This window comes from Aquila chrysaetos, chromosome 6, assembly GCF_900496995.4.
Source record: "Aquila chrysaetos chrysaetos chromosome 6, bAquChr1.4, whole genome shotgun sequence".
Lineage (NCBI taxonomy): Eukaryota > Metazoa > Chordata > Aves > Accipitriformes > Accipitridae > Aquila > Aquila chrysaetos.
The window spans coordinates 35158921-35177584 of NC_044009.1; the positions used below are offsets into that span (position 1 = coordinate 35158921).

At 39.0% G+C, this 18664-nt stretch overlaps 1 protein-coding gene across 6 annotated transcripts in view; it reads left to right on the forward strand.

The window, feature by feature from the left end:
• RBMS1 (RNA binding motif single stranded interacting protein 1) overlaps window positions 1–10706 on the forward strand; it is a 150125-nt gene extending 139419 nt beyond the window's left edge. For all 6 annotated transcript variants that reach the window (XM_030017711.2, XM_030017712.2, XM_030017713.2 and 3 more), the window contains 5 exons: window positions 2701–2751; window positions 4907–5017; window positions 5694–5774; window positions 7018–7102; window positions 9993–10706. In XM_030017711.2, the coding sequence (XP_029873571.1) occupies window positions 2701–2751; window positions 4907–5017; window positions 5694–5774; window positions 7018–7095 (321 nt within the window). In that variant the 3' untranslated portion in view covers window positions 7096–7102; window positions 9993–10706. The remainder of the gene's footprint in view (window positions 1–2700; window positions 2752–4906; window positions 5018–5693; window positions 5775–7017; window positions 7103–9992) is intronic.
• Window positions 10707–18664: the final 7958 nt, after the last annotated feature.

The window sequence follows — 18664 nt, forward strand, 5'->3', positions numbered from 1 at the left end:
TGTTTTTTTGGGGGGGAAGCCCAACAATGATATGTTACAAAGTTGCACTAAGAAGGGTTGAGAAACTTGCTTGACCTTAGAGAAGGAAATTTAAAAGAGTTCAAAGTTCAAATTATGTTAGCATTCAAATTCAGTGGTTTTATATTAGGAGTAAAGCATTTAATAGTCTAGAACTGTGTTTCTAAACCGAAAGTTACTTTAGTTTGAACAATAAATTAAAACATGAATCATGAACATTTTTTGTTCTTAGAGCCCAGCCCAAAGCTTCCTGAAAAGGAATTTTGATAGGTGTCATCTTGTGTCCCCACCAAGGGATATTGACAAACAATTCAACATGCTGAGAAATGATAGGGAACAGTTTTTGTACTTTGATATAAATCTCTTCGGAATTGCCCAATTTTAGGTCATCGTACATTTCAGTTTACAAATAACTTGCATTTAATGTAACTAGTATGGCAGTCTCAGATGTATGCTCTGTAACTACTACTTGAGACACTCCAATTACCCCAGTGTAAGCTAAATGACCAGCTATTTTGGCATTTTACTGTTTAACACATAGATGAAGTAAACATCAGTGATTCAGGTCATAAATAACCAAAACTAATTAAATTTGGAAAATTCTTACCTCTGAGTCAGGGGAAGGAAGAGGCTGTTTGCTTTTTAGTGAGAGAGATGTGCTGAGTTTTCTAGCTTACTATAGGTGAAAATGAATATAGAAGGCTATGTAGAAGGCATATAGAAGGCTAACAGAGGCACTGTGGGCTATTTGGTCAGTATTCCCTTGCAGAAATTTCCATGTACCCTCTCATTCCAGGAGAGAAGAATGAGGAAGAATTGTCCAATATTAGTTTGGAGGTCTAATGCCTTCTTGCACGAGCAAAGCATTATGTAGGAGTTAAAACAGTGTACTCTGGGGTAAAGGGCAGCTGGATTAATTTTATATTAATTTCTGAGGTGACTTATGCAACAAAATGTTTGCTCTTGGCAGACAGCACTAGTACTGTATTTTTCAGTATATTGAATCATTCTGCTTTGTACAGCAATACCTCTAAAATTATAGCAAGTTCTTACCCAGGAAAACATGCAGTAGAATTAGCAGCTGTTCTTTATTAAAATCAATAATCAATATCAATATAAGACTCTCAGATATTCAGAATCCAAGTAAAAGTTACTCCTTGAGAATATAGTGTCACTTTTCTGGGCTTATTGAGGTAGGCAGACCACAATACTGTATGTTTCCAGAAATGTTGTTACCAGTATTCCAATATACATGGCATGGAGCTCAAATTATTGTGGGTAGAGTTAACATCATTATGCTTAAAGTGCCACAGTAATAGGAATTGAAAATTAAATTCAAGTATTCTGTATTGGGGAGGAAGGAGGTTCTTGGCCAGAAGAGTTTCACAACTTGAGTATTAGTCACATCTTCATTACTGATCCCTTCTCACTGAAACCTGTAGCATTCTGTCATCTACACAACCGGACGTATCTCAAGAGTGTGATTTATTTTTTTTTCTTTGAGGCATGGTATAACGTGTTCCTAGATTTATTCTTATTAAAGGTAAACAAATTTAATAAAGTTTTGGCTGTGCTTTGTTTCTGCAACTCCTGTATACCCATATGACGGTACTAAGCCAGTTACTATCATAGTATGAGTAGATTAGCCAAAACTTTAGTCAGGCTGTACCAGTATTTTTGCCATTAAGCTTTTCCCTGAGGAAAGGGAGGGTTCAAGTGTTTTCCATTTTTTAACTCTGTTAGCTCTTTTTCTGATTGAAAAAGAAAAAACCAACTCTAATTTGAAAGTCAGTACCAAAAGGAGGGAAGAAATATTTCCATCTTGCAGAAAATAACCTCACCTGGATTTTTTCAAGACTATCATCTGTCAGTCCTGTTCACAGGACTCTGGGAATGATGGTAGAGTCGTGTAAGGGGCTTTAAATGTCCAGCAGCAGTGGTTGAGTCAGTTCTGCATGTGCAGTGCAGGTCAGAATCCTGCCTTGTCCTACATACCTACAGGAGGTGGGGAGGAAACATTTTCATTCTCACCTTTAATATTTCTTGCAGCACACTTTGCAAAGACCTGTTGCAACCAGCTCTTTTTAACTAAGATAACCATGTAATCTGTTAGTTTACCTTTTAATCCTTTCAATTTACCTTGTCATGCAAAATTAGGCATCCTACCTCAATTTAAGTATTTGGGTAGCCAGTGTTTTTGGAGAGAAAACATGCTAGTTGCAAGAGCAGGAATGCTCATCAGAACCTTCTCTTCCTGTGCTTTGGGAATAACATACCGCAATGTCTTGGAGGACAATTCTCCTAAATCTTCTCCTTGTTCCTGGAATAAGATTCCAGCAGAATTCCTGGTTTCTTTTTCCCTTGTGAAAATCCAATAATTGATTTTATTCCGATCAAGGCAGAAGGTGCCTCCTTTTTCAACACAGCAGAAATCTCTCATGCACCTATTTGAACCCTTTCAGTGTACTTGATTAAGTTTGAGACCTGCACTAAAATCATAGTCTACTGTTCTGAAAGGTGTATGTGGTATGTTGCTCCACAGAGTGACTAATTCCATTAAAAAGTGAATGAATAAGGGAGGGAGCTTCTTAACATGATTTATTAAATTATTACTATATCTCAGTTGGATTATTCAGGAAAAGAATGACTAAAATGAAAAATAAAATACTGATTTTGTTCCAGGTTCAAAGTCCTTCTTGGATGCAGCCTCAACCATATATAATGCAGCACCCAGTAAGTTTTTATGCTTCTCCGTTGTTGTGTTACTGATTGTATAAACACTTTACATACTTTAAACAACAGGAAATAGGTCAATTCCTGCCCAATTACTTCCAGAGTTTTGACAATTACATCATGATTAAATCATGGATCAAAATGAAAAGAGCAACAAAGATAGTAACCTCAATTGGGGCCTCATTTTATTAGGGAAAGAAACAAAGCTGCCTTCAGGGTATCAAGGTGATGAGGACAATTAGAGTTACCAAGTCAGCATCCTGAGGAAGCTTTTTCTTTTTTTCTTTTTTGTTTTTTTTTTATTTAAATGAGAAGAACATTGCAAATACCAATGTTTTACGTACTGTTTACCTGTCAGGAGCTGGAATTGAAGACCCAAGGTTTTAGAATGGGTCTAGAGTAGTTCAGACTGGATAATTTGTGAAAGACAGATGAATGTAGTGATATAAATGACATTACGGGCACTCACTTTAGAAAACCTGCATAGCTTGTTCTGGCTTCACTGCTCATGAGTAGTGCTAGTCTCCCTGCCCTTTTGGCTGTGGCATCTGTACTGGACTGTCAGGCATTCTAATCTATACTCTCCCATGATATTTTGCTTCTTATCTATGTTGTTTGCCAATTAAGTACCATTATATCTGAGACTTACTAGGTTTCTTGAGATAAGCATTACAAATAATAACAGGCACTTTAATATACGCACTCCTGTAGTTAACAAACAAGTCTGTTTCCAGATATAGAAAGGATATTGTCTTGACTTCAATTAACCTCTCCATGCAGATTATAGAATGTAAATCTTCTTGGCAGAACATTTTCTTCTTGTGCATGCAGAGAAGGTGATACTATACCAGAACACCCTCTCACACACTTAATTGTTGTTGTATTTGTGGGTTTTGCTGTTAAACACACAGGCACACAACTTTTTTAAACTTTTCTCTCTGTCAACACAGATTTTTCGTAAAAAACACCTTGCAAATCGTGCTGTGAAAGACACAAGTTGATATGTTATAATGCTATACGGTGTATTGTTTTCACAGGTATACAAAATGAGATTTCACAGTTGAAAATAAAGATCTAGATTCCTGACTTAAGTTCAGTTTTGGCCTGTGCAAAGACTGGTGCTGTCTTGCTCATTTGCTTTGCAGAGAACCCTGCAGTCTACAGACAGGAAATTCTTTTAGTGTTTGATGTGCCTGTGACTCATTTCATCTACACTGATCACATGATTGTTTTTCCAACTATACTCTGTGAATATTTTTTTTCTTTTCTTTTTTCTCTTTAAGGATTAGTTATTGATTCAGAATACTGGCTTTCAGTACACTGCAATTATTTCTGTTAGTTTTGAGCCTCCATCAATTTTAATCAATGCTTCTGCAAGCATAAGTCATACAAAGTATTTGGAAATGTTTTTTTGTAGAACATGATTGGTAAAATGAAACTTGTTGATAACCCTCCATTTCACATTACTCTGAAAACCTTATGAGTGTGTCCTCTGTATTTAGCAATCTCAAGTGTTTAAAAATTCAACATATACTTTTTATGAAGTTAACAAAATGGTACAGGACTGATAGAAAGGTCATCACAGTAGCTAGTATTTAGACAAAGAATCAGCATTGCTAACCTACTCTTCTAAAACCTGTGTGCTAATGAAACCAGCCATTAAGTAGGGCAGCTGTCTTGTGTGTGAACATCGCATGTGACCGGTAGAATTCTCTTAACACAAATGTTCCTCCAAAGCCTCCATTCCTAAAGATGAGATAAAAGTTTCTTCCTAAAGCCTGAAATTCCAAAGCTTACGCTAAGTGAATCTATACCTGGTAACGTGCAGATTTTTGCTTTAAAGTTAGCATCTGGTGGAACTCATATTTTACAAAGTGTTTTCAGCAGGTGTCTCAAGTGCATTGTACATCAGTTGCGTGTTCCATAGGAAGTCAATGCAGTTCCTACCCCATTACCAAACTGTGCAAAACGCATCTGCTCGAGTAGAATATTCGGAATGTCCCAGACCTGTGTCCTGAGTCAGTGCCTGGGATTAAGGAGAGTTCTTGTGGTATATCCCCTCGGAAGGACAGCCCATACTTAGACTCTCAAATCAAAAACGTAATTAAAATCTGAGTGTTGCCACAACCATTTCTTTCTTTCTGTGTTTTAATAGGGTGCTGTACTGACTCCCTCCATGGACCACACCATGTCACTACAGCCTGCGTCGATGATAAGCCCTCTGACACAGCAGATGAGTCATCTTTCATTAGGCAGTACTGGAACAGTATGTAGCAATTTAATACAAAATAGAACTTACACAACCAGAAAATACTACATGTAGATCACAGTATGCATGTGGAGCTTTAATGTAGAAAAAAAGTACTCCTTTAAGTAGTCTTTCATCCAATAAAATATTAAGAATTGTCTCCATTTTTAGATCATATTAAGCAGTTTTTATTCAGTTTATTAGCTGATCAGAAATTGGAAATGAGTAAATAAAAATAGATCAAAGCAAATGAAAGGAGCCCAGGAGGTAACTCCAGAGTTGTATCGAAAAAGAGAAAATGGTTGTTTTTACTCTTCAGGCGATCAGAGTTGCAGAAAGTAATACAAAGTGTGGAACAGAAACTAAACCGGAAGAAGAGATGCAGGCTAGCTTCTAAACTGAAAGACCCTTCTTTTCTGAGCAAATAGAATTAAAAAAGAAAAGGTGATGATTGCGATTAATAGAGAAGGTAAAGTCCTTGACCTAGTCTTTGAAGTCTAAATTGGAGTTTTCTCAAAGAAGGTATCTCACTTTTCTGAAAAGCCTATTAATTTCAGATACAAAAGTCTTTCTCTCATGTGTATTGCTTTAGGGAAACAGTCAATATCTATTAAACAATATAATGATAGGCATTTTGGATGCTCTTAAATTTACATTGCACTTTAACTCAACTTAATGGACTCTGTCTTTCCAGTACATGCCAGCCACAACAGCTATGCAAGGAGCCTACATACCCCAATATACACATGTCCAGACAGCAGCGGTTCCTGTTGAGGTCAGTATATTTTATAAAAGACCAGAGATAAGAGACATGAATATGATATTAGATTTTTTTTTTGCTAGGAAAACTACTGTTTAAAGCCTATCATTGTAATTGTGAATATACTGTGAATACAATGTATATTAAAACTATAAAGTGTCATTATTCTCAACCAGTATAATGAGTATTGTTAACAAAGAATGACCTCTACTTGGAGCAGTACAGTACTTGGAGCGGTCTTCTGTGTGAGCATAGCTCAGATGAACTTTGTGTTTTGTGAAACCTAACTTCCAATAGGAACAAGCCAGGGGGTATATTGTAGTTTTGATCTTTCATTTAGTTTTCCTGTGAGCAAACTTCTCTGCCAACAGACCATGATTGTAACTTTTTGCAAAGAATCCTGTTTTTACCCTGGCATCTCAGGATACTGTGCATATTTGCCTAATAAACCCCTCTGCAAGTCCGCTTGAAGAGCATAACTAAATGGTAGCCAATAGTTTGTCTACTCTTTTGACTTACCTTACACCCTTTCATAGACCAGTACTTCTTTAACAGAGGAGCTAGACAAGGTGTGCTGCAGCTCTTGTATTCAGGATGAGTGCTAGACAGTCTCTGCCAGAGCCTGTAAGAAAAAACATTTCATTTCAAAGTCTATTTGTCCCAAAACTCCAGAACTTGTTTGGTTCAGTTTATGCATCTGCCCATGTGGGTCGGAATAGGACTTTTGGTAGTTAGCTGATTGCACTGTCTGCCAGAGCACTATCAGCTGAATTAATTCTGTGGTTTCTGGGCGGTCTGTGTGCGAAGTCCCAGCTACAATTCTTTGTGTGGCCTAGTGCCAATCACACCACGGTACTCAAAGCGATAGTGTTTGTACATGTGGTAAGTAGATCTCGTTCTTCTCGCTGCCCCTCAAAAGGAGAGGAACAGAATGTTCTTTTGCATTTGCAGATAGACAATATACTAGCAGTTATTTGCTCCCTCTGTGTATTTATTTCTATAATGTCAAAGTTTTGTGGGTTTTTGTAATTATCTTCAAAGCAGCTGAGGAAATACAAGGTTTGCATGATCATTTTATTTTTCTGAAATGTAAATCAATGCACAGTTAACACCTCAAATTTGGAATACCCCACTTGAGAAATGTTAGAAAGACTTAAGATTTGAAGACTGTTGATTGCATGAGTCACATGGAAATAGAGATTGCAGATAATGCTGCCTGATTTTGTGCCTCATGTCTTGTCTTCCTTTTCACTTGCAGGAAGCCAGTGGTCAACAACAGGTTACAGTAGAGACGTCCAGTGACCATTCTCCATATACGTATCAGCAAAATAAGTAACTGTGAGGTAGGGGCTCATCTTGTCACATGAAAGATGTGAATTCAAAGATATTTTATTTCATAACTTAAACGGTGTTCTGTATTGAAGTTTTTTCTTTTATGTCGTCTAAATAACACTGATAGTATCTGGGGACAGGCAGTGAAGTTAATTTGAACTTGGCCAGAGTTAGAAGCCAGGAAAGGAAGTACAGGTTCCAGAAGTGAGTTAATGAATTATGAGTAATAGTGTTTTAATAATTTCTCTATAGCATAACTGGATTATGTTGGATTTTAATATGTTCATCTTGGCAGCATGCTGTATACAAGAATAACAATGAATTAGTGCAAAAATGCGAGAATCACAATGCTAAAGGGAACTGTATTTATACAAATCTGTGGTACATGTAAGATTTGGAAGCAGCTTTGTGACTGACTTACAGACCACAGGTGGGGGAGTGGTCTGGTGGAAATGCTTGCTGACCTTGTCTCCTGAAGACTTCCCTGCTCATCCTTTATTCTAGGAAAAAGCAGTTTGGTCCAGAATTTTGTCAATTAATTTTTAATCCACGTCCTTGTTTGGGTCTAATTCCAGAGTTTTACTTTTCCTCCTCCAGGTTTGCTCTGGTTTTGCTTGCATGGCCTTTCTTTACTAACCAATCATTAGCTTTACCTGAACTCCTTCCGTGCAAAATTTTTGCTTTCTGTAGATTGCCATCCTGAAAATATTTTTTGCACTAACCATTCCCTTACCCATGTTCCATGTTTTAAAATTCTGGAATTTAATTCTTCCTTAACTCATCTTTTTCTAAGTGCTTTGTAAGCCAGGAAACTTGACTACACGATTTTTTAAATAAAATTTTGTAAGACCTCATACTGAAAAATTCCATTCAGCTGCAATAATGTGCTAGAGGCTGTCTTAGAAGGGTTCTTCTACAGCCCTCCCTACATTTATTAGATACTCAAAAATCATAATGAGTTATGTGCAAAGAATTTCTAATCGTGGGATATTCTCCCTAAAATGTGTAGATCTAACAGTACACAGATTTCGGCATTACCTTTGATTTTGCAGGTCAGCTGTGCTATTTGACAACACTGCTCTCATCCCCATTACTGGTGTAACAATTTCTTATATGTTCAAGAATGTAAAGATAGAAACAAACCAATAGGGAAACTTCGCACATTCAACAGATGGCACAGTCCGCATAGTGCAACATATGACCTGTGTTTATTATTGTAGTCTGGCCAAATGCTGGCATCTAGAGAAAGCCCACATCCTTGATTTGCTTCCAGGGCAGGGAGAAAGCAAAGCCACAGGCTCTTCTCGTTATCCATCTCCTCGTGTCAAAATCGTGGCTCCTGCACATTTCCCATGCCAAGGCTGTTGGCTGGTGTTAACCGCTTTTCAAGGAATTATTTTTTTTGCCTTAAGTCTTGCCTGTGGGCATGTAAAACCTCCTTACCAATAGAGGTCTGTGGTAGACAGCGAAGCGTAATCCTGCATGTCATGTCCCCGTCCTGCGTCTCTCTCCCAGCCTGTCAGTATGTTTCCCATAGACTGGGGCCAGGCAGGAGGAGCAGCATTTAGTTTCCTGAAAGGATGAGATGTGTTGCCATCTGAGACACATTTTGTAATGAAGATTCTGGGTAGAATACCAAGCTCTGTGAGCGACTCTGTGTGTTTGCTGTAAGCCAGTCCTCCAATTTTATTCTTCAGAGAAGTACTGTTACCTGTATTTATATGCAGTAGGAGCCAGTGAAATCTACGTCAGCGGTGGTTATGGCAGTGGGCACGTGGGGAGGTTAATATTACTCAGCTGATTCAGCCTCAGAGTATGGCATTTGGTATTTCTGTCCCTGGAACATGTTGGTACTTGTCATTTTTCAGACAGGTGAAGGGGAGGGAACTGACAGTTATTTCTTGCCCTAAATACAGGGCAAGTCTCTTAATTGCAGTCTCTTAATTGTTGTGGCGTCGTTACTATTGTCAAACTGCAACTTCTTTCTAAATGCACATGCAGCGCATTTGGGAATGTCCTATTAAAAGTCAATATACATATTGCCATAAATAAGAGGTAAATGATAACTAGCACATTTGCACAAGTGGATGCAGTCAGTCAGAAATACAGGGCATCTTTCCTTTGGCTGCTACATTTAATAACTATGTAGCTTCTTTTCAAAAAGTTGCTACTATGTGAAGATAGTCAAAGGAACTTACCCCCCGCCCCCCGTTATAATTACATATGCACCTATAAATGTACAAGCCTTAAAATGCCAGACTTTGTCTTGCCTTGAGAAATTCAAAAAATTGTCTAAAGCTTTTTTCATTAGCTGGGTGGTTTTTTTTAACGCATATGGCAATATAAGCCAATACAGTAAATTGAGAAGTCTTCCTTCAAATTTAATGAGCCCTGAATTGCTGTTAAGTATTAGCCATCGTGGAGGCACAGTAGCTGTCTCTGCATTAGCTGTTGTACATAGCTTCCTGAGGCTGCACCAAAAGAAAGTTGTATTCCTTTTCCAGAGATCAAAAGCCTTGGGACGTGCCACAGGAGCAAGCTCACACGCTCAACCACTTTTGGTCAATTAAAATGGAACAAGAATAGCTAAACAACAAAGAAAGGAATAGCTTTGAATGCAGTCTCACGGTTCCCCCAGTGAGAACTCTGCATGCTGAACAGGTATTCGAGATAGACAGGGAAAATACAATACAGGCTGTATGCTGGTGGGGAGCTTCATCTTGGGAAGGGCCAAGCACCTGTAGTGCCACCTCTGTTACTTCTCAAATTTGTACTCAGATTCACTTAGTCTTCTCACAGCTGTCTAAAATAGGAGATTATTTAGTTTTGTGGAGAGCTGCATTAGGAAAAAAAAGTGTGCAATTTTAACTCCGCTCTAGCTCTGACCTTTCTGTGTTACAGATGTCCAGTGTTGACCTGGCCTGGAGAAGGGTGCAAAGGCTGAAACAATCATGGATTTTACTGATCAATTGTGCTTTAGGAATTATTGACAGTTTTGCACAGGTTCTTGAAAATGTTATTTATAATGAAATCAACTAAAACTATTTTTGCTATAAGTTCTATAAGGTGCATAAGAAAAACCTTAAATTCATCTAGTAGCTGTTCCCATGAACAGGTTTATTTTAGTAAAAAAAAAAAAATTTTTATCAAGTGTTATGACGCAAAAAAAATATTCAAATTTCTGGGTATGCACAGATGACCACGAAGACTTATTCACGTGCATGACAGAATTTGTGTTTTGGTTTATTTTTATTTTGTTTGTTTCTTTTTTTTTTTTTTTTAAATTGTATTAAATGGGTTTTCTGAAGTTTAAAATAGTAAAACATCTAAGATGATGTTCTGTGCTTGCAGTGTGTGAGTGTTGCTTTAGTGCAGTGTTGCAGTTATAGTGTCTGGTCTTTTAGCTTTCTGTTTTTCTTTTAATGTAGTGTGAAGTGTCTTATCCTTTTCTATAAATTCCAATTTGCCTTAAATCTTTCAATGCTGTAGCTGTTTCAGTAAGTAGTCCAAACTAATGGTGTAGAATGCTTTGACCAAATGAGCTGGTCTATTATGCCTTGTAAAACAGCAGCATAGGGCTTTTAAAGGTAGTCAATAAAAATTGCTGAAAATTTGGCTTTTTTAATGTGTAGTAAGTGTTTTTAATGATTTTTCACATAATATGTAAGGTAGTGAAATGCAAGAGGGGAAAAAATGTTTTGTGTGAAACACATTTTCTGACTGGGGAAATTTTAATAGGATAAATTGTTTGTAAGGCCATATGCCAATAGTTCCCTCTGGTAGTTTGAATGATTTAGGAACTCTGCTGTATGATGCAATGTAAAATCTTTTTTTGCCTTTTTTTCAGAAACTAACTTGATGTTCTAGTTTTAGCATAGGTAGAGTAGAGAGATTGGGGTGGGGATATCACCGAATGTTTTTGTCCTTCCTTTATACTAATGATAGTGCTTTAGGATGAGGATTGTGCTGAGACTCAGCAAACAGAAAAGTTGCTATTACAGCAAAATGGCAAAAGCTAAAAGACTCGTTTTCAAACATACGCTGAGATGTAAGTAGAAGCATAATTGATTGGGTACTAGCTCTCTATAGTAGGTAAATAAAAATAAAAAGACTTGGCACTTTTAAAAGGTAACTTTACCAAAGAACAAAGAGCCAGTAACCAATAATTCTGATTTGTCTCAGCATTATGTCTTCTGTACTCTTTATTTTTGCCGGACCAGTTTGCGGTTAGGAGAATGTGCCTTTTTTGTACATTTGCATTTAGGTTTTATAATTTTAATTGATGTATGGACACAAAAGCATGAAGGAAGACTTGGATCCAAGCAGTGCCACACTTTACATCATCACTACAAGTGTTAAGTGTAAAGAAAACCAATTTTGAAACTATGAAATTCCTGATTCATAAATACACAGTTATTTGTACTTCACATATTAGATAATTCACTGCTACTAAAGCTCTTTATTACAATTGCATATGTTTTAAATCAAATGATAAATTAAGTTGTCTTCCAAAACTGTGTACTTCTCTGGTCAGCTGTATATGATCAGTTATCTACCTCAAAGTTTATTTCCTTTTGTATTGGGACAGGTTGCTGGCCCTCCCTGTTTCCACAGACCAAATCATCCTAGCTCGGGAGCTAGGGCTAAGCAGTTGTTTCTTTCAAGTATTTTTTAGTTTTTAAATTTTGTGTGAGTATTGGAGTATAGATGTCGGTGACATTTCATAGTTTCAAAAGTAAATTGCTGCTCTGAGAAGTGTAGATTCTAGTGAAATACATAGTCATAAGAGATGTGTTTTTGTTTTTTCTTTTTTTAAAAAGTTGTGGTATTATTGGTTCTATGCTCCCTGGAATATTACTGCTTTGTAAAAGTCCAGACTTCCTGCAGCACCTTGCCTGTATCTGGTAACTTTCCAAACCTGGATCTCTCACTACTTGATATTTTTGCGTTAATTAAAACTGCAGTATGATAGCTGTGTTAGAGGGAGGGAAGAGCTGCTGCCAGAAATGTCTGAACTAAGTGCCATACTCATTGTCTGGGTAAGATTTGGGAAATTTAACCTCTGTACATAAAGAAATAATCAGTTACTTAAACATCACATAGTAGACAGCCATTAAATTATAAAAAATTAATTTATGAAGAAAGACCTTTTGTACAGATTGAAAAAAAAAGATTTTCATAGAGATATCTATATGATCAAGAGAGTTAATTTTTTATTTTTGTTTTACTAGTGCCACAAACTTGCCAGTGGTAACTTATTTGTCCGGTTCAAGATAACTCTGTAGTTTTGTTTCCTAGGACTTGTTGTTAAACGCCAAAAGACATTTTTGAACTGTAAATTTGATTAGATTGTTAGCTTTTTTCTGTTTTATTTCTTTGAAAACTTTTGAATAAAAAAGGTCAAAAAAAAAAGAAAATGTATCGTCTTTTTCCTTCAGCCCTTCCTTTATTGGGGGAAAACCCAAACAGGTTATGGTAAAACCTTTGCGTTTATTTTGAAGTGCTCAGAGTTGCTTTCTGCTTCACGGTCTGGGTTTTTCCTTCCTCTATCTTATGTTACAATCAAATTTTAACTCTTTCAAACCACATTACGAAGTCACTCTTTCAGACAAAACAGGAAAAGACGTATGAAAAATATATGATAAAATATATGATGAAATATCTGATTTAAATGCAAGAACTCTGTTGTCCTCCGTGTCAGCCCACACGGAGAGTTGTATGTAACCAGGCCTGCACCCTGCCGTTGTAAATGCAAGCCAGTTTTCTAGAAGTAAGGGTGGAGATGGAGGGTCACTTTGGTAGTTCGTAGCATTGAACTGCTGCCTAAAAGCTCTTTCGTCTTCCCAAGTGCAGTAGTGTTGGCTGGCATACCCAGTTCTGGAGAGCAGAGGTGATACTTCGCTGGATTTCAAAACGATCCCAAGTGTTTGCCTTCCAGCTGCAATCTTTAAGCACTTTATTTCTTTAAAGGTGATCTCTGATTTTATTATCCTTTTGGCAAGATCGCTGCTGCTGATGGTGTCTATGAGATAGAGGACCGCTCTGCCCAAAGGACGGCTTTGGGAAGAAAGAGAGGAAAATACAAACTATTGTGTCTCCTCAGCCAAGTGCTTTACCAATTGTATGGTCCTCGACGTAGCTTTGTATCGACGCGTGTGGCAGGAGAGGGGCTCTGACCTTGTCTTGGGTGCCCAAGGGTGCACCCAGTGGCAGAGAGCAGCGGCTGGGTGATCCAGCGGGCTCCTGCGCCCTGCCACCGGTGCCGGGTGGGCAAAGGGGAGGCTTGCTCGCCGCGGGCTGTGCTGCCCTGGAGAACCCCCTCCCTCTTGGGAGACAGTCCTTTACGTTATACGCCTGGATTTGACATATCCCAAGGGCTCCACTGACCCTGCGACGGACCAGGCAGCCTGCTGGGTGGGTTAGCTGGGGTCGTGCTGCAGGCAGTGCGCAGCCCAAGCTTTCGGTCACACGATACTGATGCAAGATACTGAGAATAAACGTGTTTACAGTGGAGCTAGCGAAAGGGACTCGCTAGAGGTTAGGAAATTTGATTTACATTAGCTTATGCAATAAAGACATCCTTGACAATGATGGGTCTTATTATTAATGAAGAGAAAAAAACCTCATACTGCGTGCTACTAAAGACATTTATACTCCTGTAACTGAAAAAAATACCATTTAACCATTTTGTGGTAATTTAAATGCTGGCCCAGTATGTTGCCTGTCTAAAATGCAATGGATGAGAAGATGAATACAGAAAACTTTTAAAGGGTTTTGCTATATTATTCTTGTTCAGCACCATACTGAATTAATCTCAGATTAATAAGCAGTCTTTTTTTTTAATTAAGTATGAATACTACCTCACAAAAGCTTTGTGTAATAGGCTCAGAATAATGCAGGTTAGAAAGGCTTTTTGCTATCTGTTTGCTTTTCTAATTAGCCCTATGATAAACTTAGCTCTCTTACTGTAACTCCAAATATATTTGATAAGAATGAATGCTTGCAGATTAGTATCTTTTGCCTGATATAATAAGGTCGTGTGTATCACTTCTATAAGGCAGTCTGCAATAATGCAATGTCTTTATGTAATATACTTTTATTTTTTATATATAATAAACCTCATATTTATTACCAACTGGCTTGTTCAAATGTTGACTCCGTCCTCTTGCATAGAACCTGTTTTGAACCCTACTTGCAAACATGCTGTTAATAAATTTTTTTACCTGTTAACAAATAAGCATCATATTCATGTAGGATGATTTTTATACTGATAAAAATGTTTTGTGCAAGATCATGCACAGACCCTATTGTTTGTAGGTTGTTAGTGATTAGAAAGTGGCGTTTCTTTAGGCGCTGAACAAAATTCTACCTTTATTTTCTAAATTAACTACACCGGGCAGGTGCAAGACAAGTGCAAGCAATGCATTAACAGCAGTGTAACAAAGTACTGTTAATCAGCTGAGCCCTGCTAATGACTGTTTGCACATATTGGGCTAGAATATTTGTGGTGTAAGTCAGAGTAGTCTAAAGCACTTTCCTGGTACTCTTCGTCAGTTTTTCTCAGGAAAAAAAAATAATTAAAAAGTGCTGTTTTGCTCTCCCCTTCTACCTTTAATTTATGCTATGGTACTTCCACCATACCAGACAAACTTGATGATTGACTAAAAGTGTGCCACCTCACTTTCCGCAGAAACATCGTATGAGAAATGCATTTTATGTGCCAGAATATTTATATGAGTTTGTACTCCTACTCCTCCTGTGCACGCTTCACTGCACTTGTTCCTTTTGCTTTGATCAACCGCTCCAAAATTATTTGCAAACTTTCACATGTGTTGGAATAAGATACTAATTCCTATCCTGTCCAGCAGTGTCTTATTGTGAAGCCAGTGTGTTATTTGGTGGCATTTAAGACGTGTATTCTGTTACCTTCCAAACACTTGCAACCCTGATGCACTGATTTCAACTGTGAAAGATCATCTGTATCATTCCCTAGCCAACAAATTCTGGCATTGATTAACCCAAACAAATCTGAGGCTTTTGGCTTTCAGATTTGGTCCATTAATTCTATCCAGAATAGGGGTTAGGATATACAAACCCTATTCTGTTTGGCAACTTCTCCTCCAGCTACTAAGAAAAGCCAAGCTGATGTCAGAACAGCAAAGATTTACAGTGCAGTGACCAGAGGGAGTGTGTAAAAGCCCGCATGTGCAGTGAGTCAGTCTTTCCTTTTCAGGACAGCTCTAACTGCATCTACCATCTGAGAAACCTGTGCGGCCCATTTCTGTAGTAAAGAAGAAACCATATCACAGGAAAATACTACTGGATATTTTTCCATGTCCAAGAAGAAAGAACAGCTTGTCAACAGGCAAGCTTCACCTGTTTAAGTTATCTTGCTTTTCTCAACAGTATCCCCTCACTCAGTACTTACATCAGTGGTGGTCTGAATTCTGCTGTGTTTCATCGGTCTCCCTTCAGCTGAATAACGTGATCTCTTTCAACAGCTTCATGAGGATAGAAAGAGATTTTTGGAGAACTTAAAAGAGTGAAGGTATGTGGTACCCTAAAGACTTCCCACATGCACACTACAGGTGTTCAGATCAACCTGCTCAGGCAGCTTTCTAAGTAGCTGTATTGTTTTAGAGCCTAGCATGCTAGTGTTACCAAGGGGAAAAAAAACATTTGGAAAATGATTTCTGCATGTACACTCTGCTGATCCTAATGAAGTCATCTGCAGTAGGAATTTTCACCACCTGAAATTCACACACAGGGCTGATGTTTTTGCACTTAAGAGTAATGGAGTAAAACAATGGTCTAAAAGAAGGCCAAGAGAAAATTTACTAGTAAATAGGATGTTTTGGTAAATAGTTATAGTTTTTTGCAAGCACGAATAGAGAATGACCTTTCCTTTGTGTGTTTCAGTCTTTCCCCAATGGGAAATACTTTTCCACCAATGAGAAAATGCTAATTTTTTTTGCCTTCCAGTGAATGTGAAAAGTATGAAAATGTATTTACAGGTATTTGTTACAGCCTTGCTTTGGTATCCGTTTGTTCGGGTATCTTTAGCCAGTCTCAAAGATAATCAGTAAGCAGAATATAAATAACTAGGTGCATAAAGCAGTTATTTATTGACTAGCCCACAGAAAAGAAAGGTAGGATTTCACAAGCTGTTAGGCTGAGCATGAGCACGCTCACCCAGCAAGGTACCCAGGGTGGCTTTGCTGGCCAGGCAGGCGTCGGGCCGGAGGGGAAGGTTTGGTCCTGGCAGCTCCCCGGAGCAGACCCTCAGTGTTGCTGCATTTCCATCTTCTGCCAAGCTCCGTCAGTGCCCCTGGCACTGATGGCTTGTCCCAACAAACCGACCTGATGCTTCCTGACTAGCTTCACTCTTCTTCCTTTAGATTTTATACCTTTCCATGTTGCTGCTTTCCCTCCTGAATCCTTGAGCTACTGGCAATCCTGTCCCAACAGCTCTACTTCCGTCTGTAATTATACATTTCTTACCTCTCCGCAGACCTTCTCACAGCTTTTTTTCGGCAGTTGGAGGCAAGGTTAGGCAGCTGGGCTGGGTCAGAGCTGGGCCTTGGTGCACAGGCAGCTACAGCCCTGGGAGAGGGGAGGGAGGCGTATGGCAGGGCTGCAGCGAGGGGGTGATGTGCTCCAGGTCTTCCTCCTGTCAAGAAAACATCATTCAAGTGCAGCTGGAGGAGTGGGTGTTCAGAGAGCTCCAAGTGTTGCTGTCTGCGCCAGAACAGAAGGAAAACTAGGTTTCGAGCAGCTTTAAGAGAGGCCAGCCTAAGCTCGATAGAATAAAATGCTCCAGAAGTTAGCAGCTGCGTGTATCACAAGTTCATGACCTCCTTCAGCCCTGCTCTGCTCGCTTTCCATAGTTCAACAAGTTCCAGCTGTCGGTGGGCAGAGGGTTCATACCTGAGTGGGAAGGAGGCAGCTCATCAGCAGGTCACAGGCTTCACATAGTAAAAGGCCCGTTGCCACTTGTGCAGTCACTGTGCCACGAGCTCTTGAACCACAGAGGTTACTGAAGAAAGACAGCAGCAGGGAAGTGAGCTTGCGTACGAGAGTGGGAGCCCTTGGTTTTTAAGTTGTTTCTTAGTAAACTATATCTGTATTTAAGTGAGCGGTCTAGCTCCATCTTCACTGCGGTGTCTCCAGAAACAGCAAAGCTTTACCCTCCGGTCTAGGGTGAATTTTGTACTGAAGTGTTGAAAATCCAGATTTCAGTTATTAAAAAAAAAAAAAGAATTGTGCCGTTCCAGGAATTCCTCTCCTGAAAATATTTTGCAGATGAAACTAGCCAGTCATCTCTGGGAAAACAATTCAGGACAAACCATACCATTGCATGTATTACAGTAAGCGTACACACAGCTCTTCTATTCCAGATGGTGATCATCTGATCAGCCCTGCAGTGCGTGGTGCTGCCCTGTTTCAAGGCCCGCAATTAATTTCCTAAGAAACGTTGCGCTCATCGGCAAAGCCAACCATTGGGACCCATCCTTTTTTAAGCGGACTGATGCAGGTGAGCGAGCGGCGCAGAGCCCCGGGCTCGGCGGGACGCTCTGTGCTGGCCTGGGCTCAGGCTCTGCCCACTGCAGCTGCCTGGGGCTGCTACTGCAGTCGGGGGGACGGGGGGGGGGAGACCCCCGCACCCCAGCTGTCCCACTGCTGCTGCTCTTACCGCAGAGCTTAAGTAACATCTTATCTTGCAGCCACCAGAGGGCATCTTCGTCATAAACCGGAATGAAAAAGGCGCACCCCCTTCCATAGTACGTAATTATGGTGCGTTTATAGTTACCTGTTATTAAAAGCAAAACCTCATCCTGCCTTTGCACGATACACTGCAAGTGCTCACATTTCTAATAATGTGTTTTTACTCATCATTAAGACAGCAATAGGGTTGTCTTTATCAGAGGAAAAAAAAAAGGCGTAATTTTCTTTTGGTTAATGAAATGCATAAGGGTGCCTTCACTGCACAGCAGGCAAGGAAAAAAGAAAAAAAAAAAGAATTTAATCAAAACCACATCATCACCAAAAACACAAGTGCTCCAGGCAGGGTCAAGGAGACTCGACAAGTAGCTTGCATGTGACAGACGAACACAAGAGGAGCCAAACAGCAAGGGAATTCTGGAGAAGTCAAGCAGACTGCAAAGATTCAACCCAGACCAGACCGAGAAACCTTTTTCCCATTAACTCAAAGCCAGTCTATTTGCTAATACTCTTGGGACCATCCTTTTTATTATTATGATATCTTTGTAAGAGCCAAGACAATTAAAAATATATTCATTCAAAACACAGAGTAAAAGAAAAATACATTTTCAGGAAGTAAATAAAGCTCTGAAAATAAATTGATATCTTGGGGGCTAAATGAAAAATCTATACCACAAAACAAAACTATGCAAAATATTTGGGGTGATACAGAGAAGGCTGCTTGTTTTTGCAAAGTTCATTCAAGAAGACCTTTCAGTGGTCATTAAAGATGACTTCTTACATATCTATCCAGGTTAAAAATACAGATGGGGAAGGTGGGAGGAGGGGACAACAGAAATAGTTATTTTTGC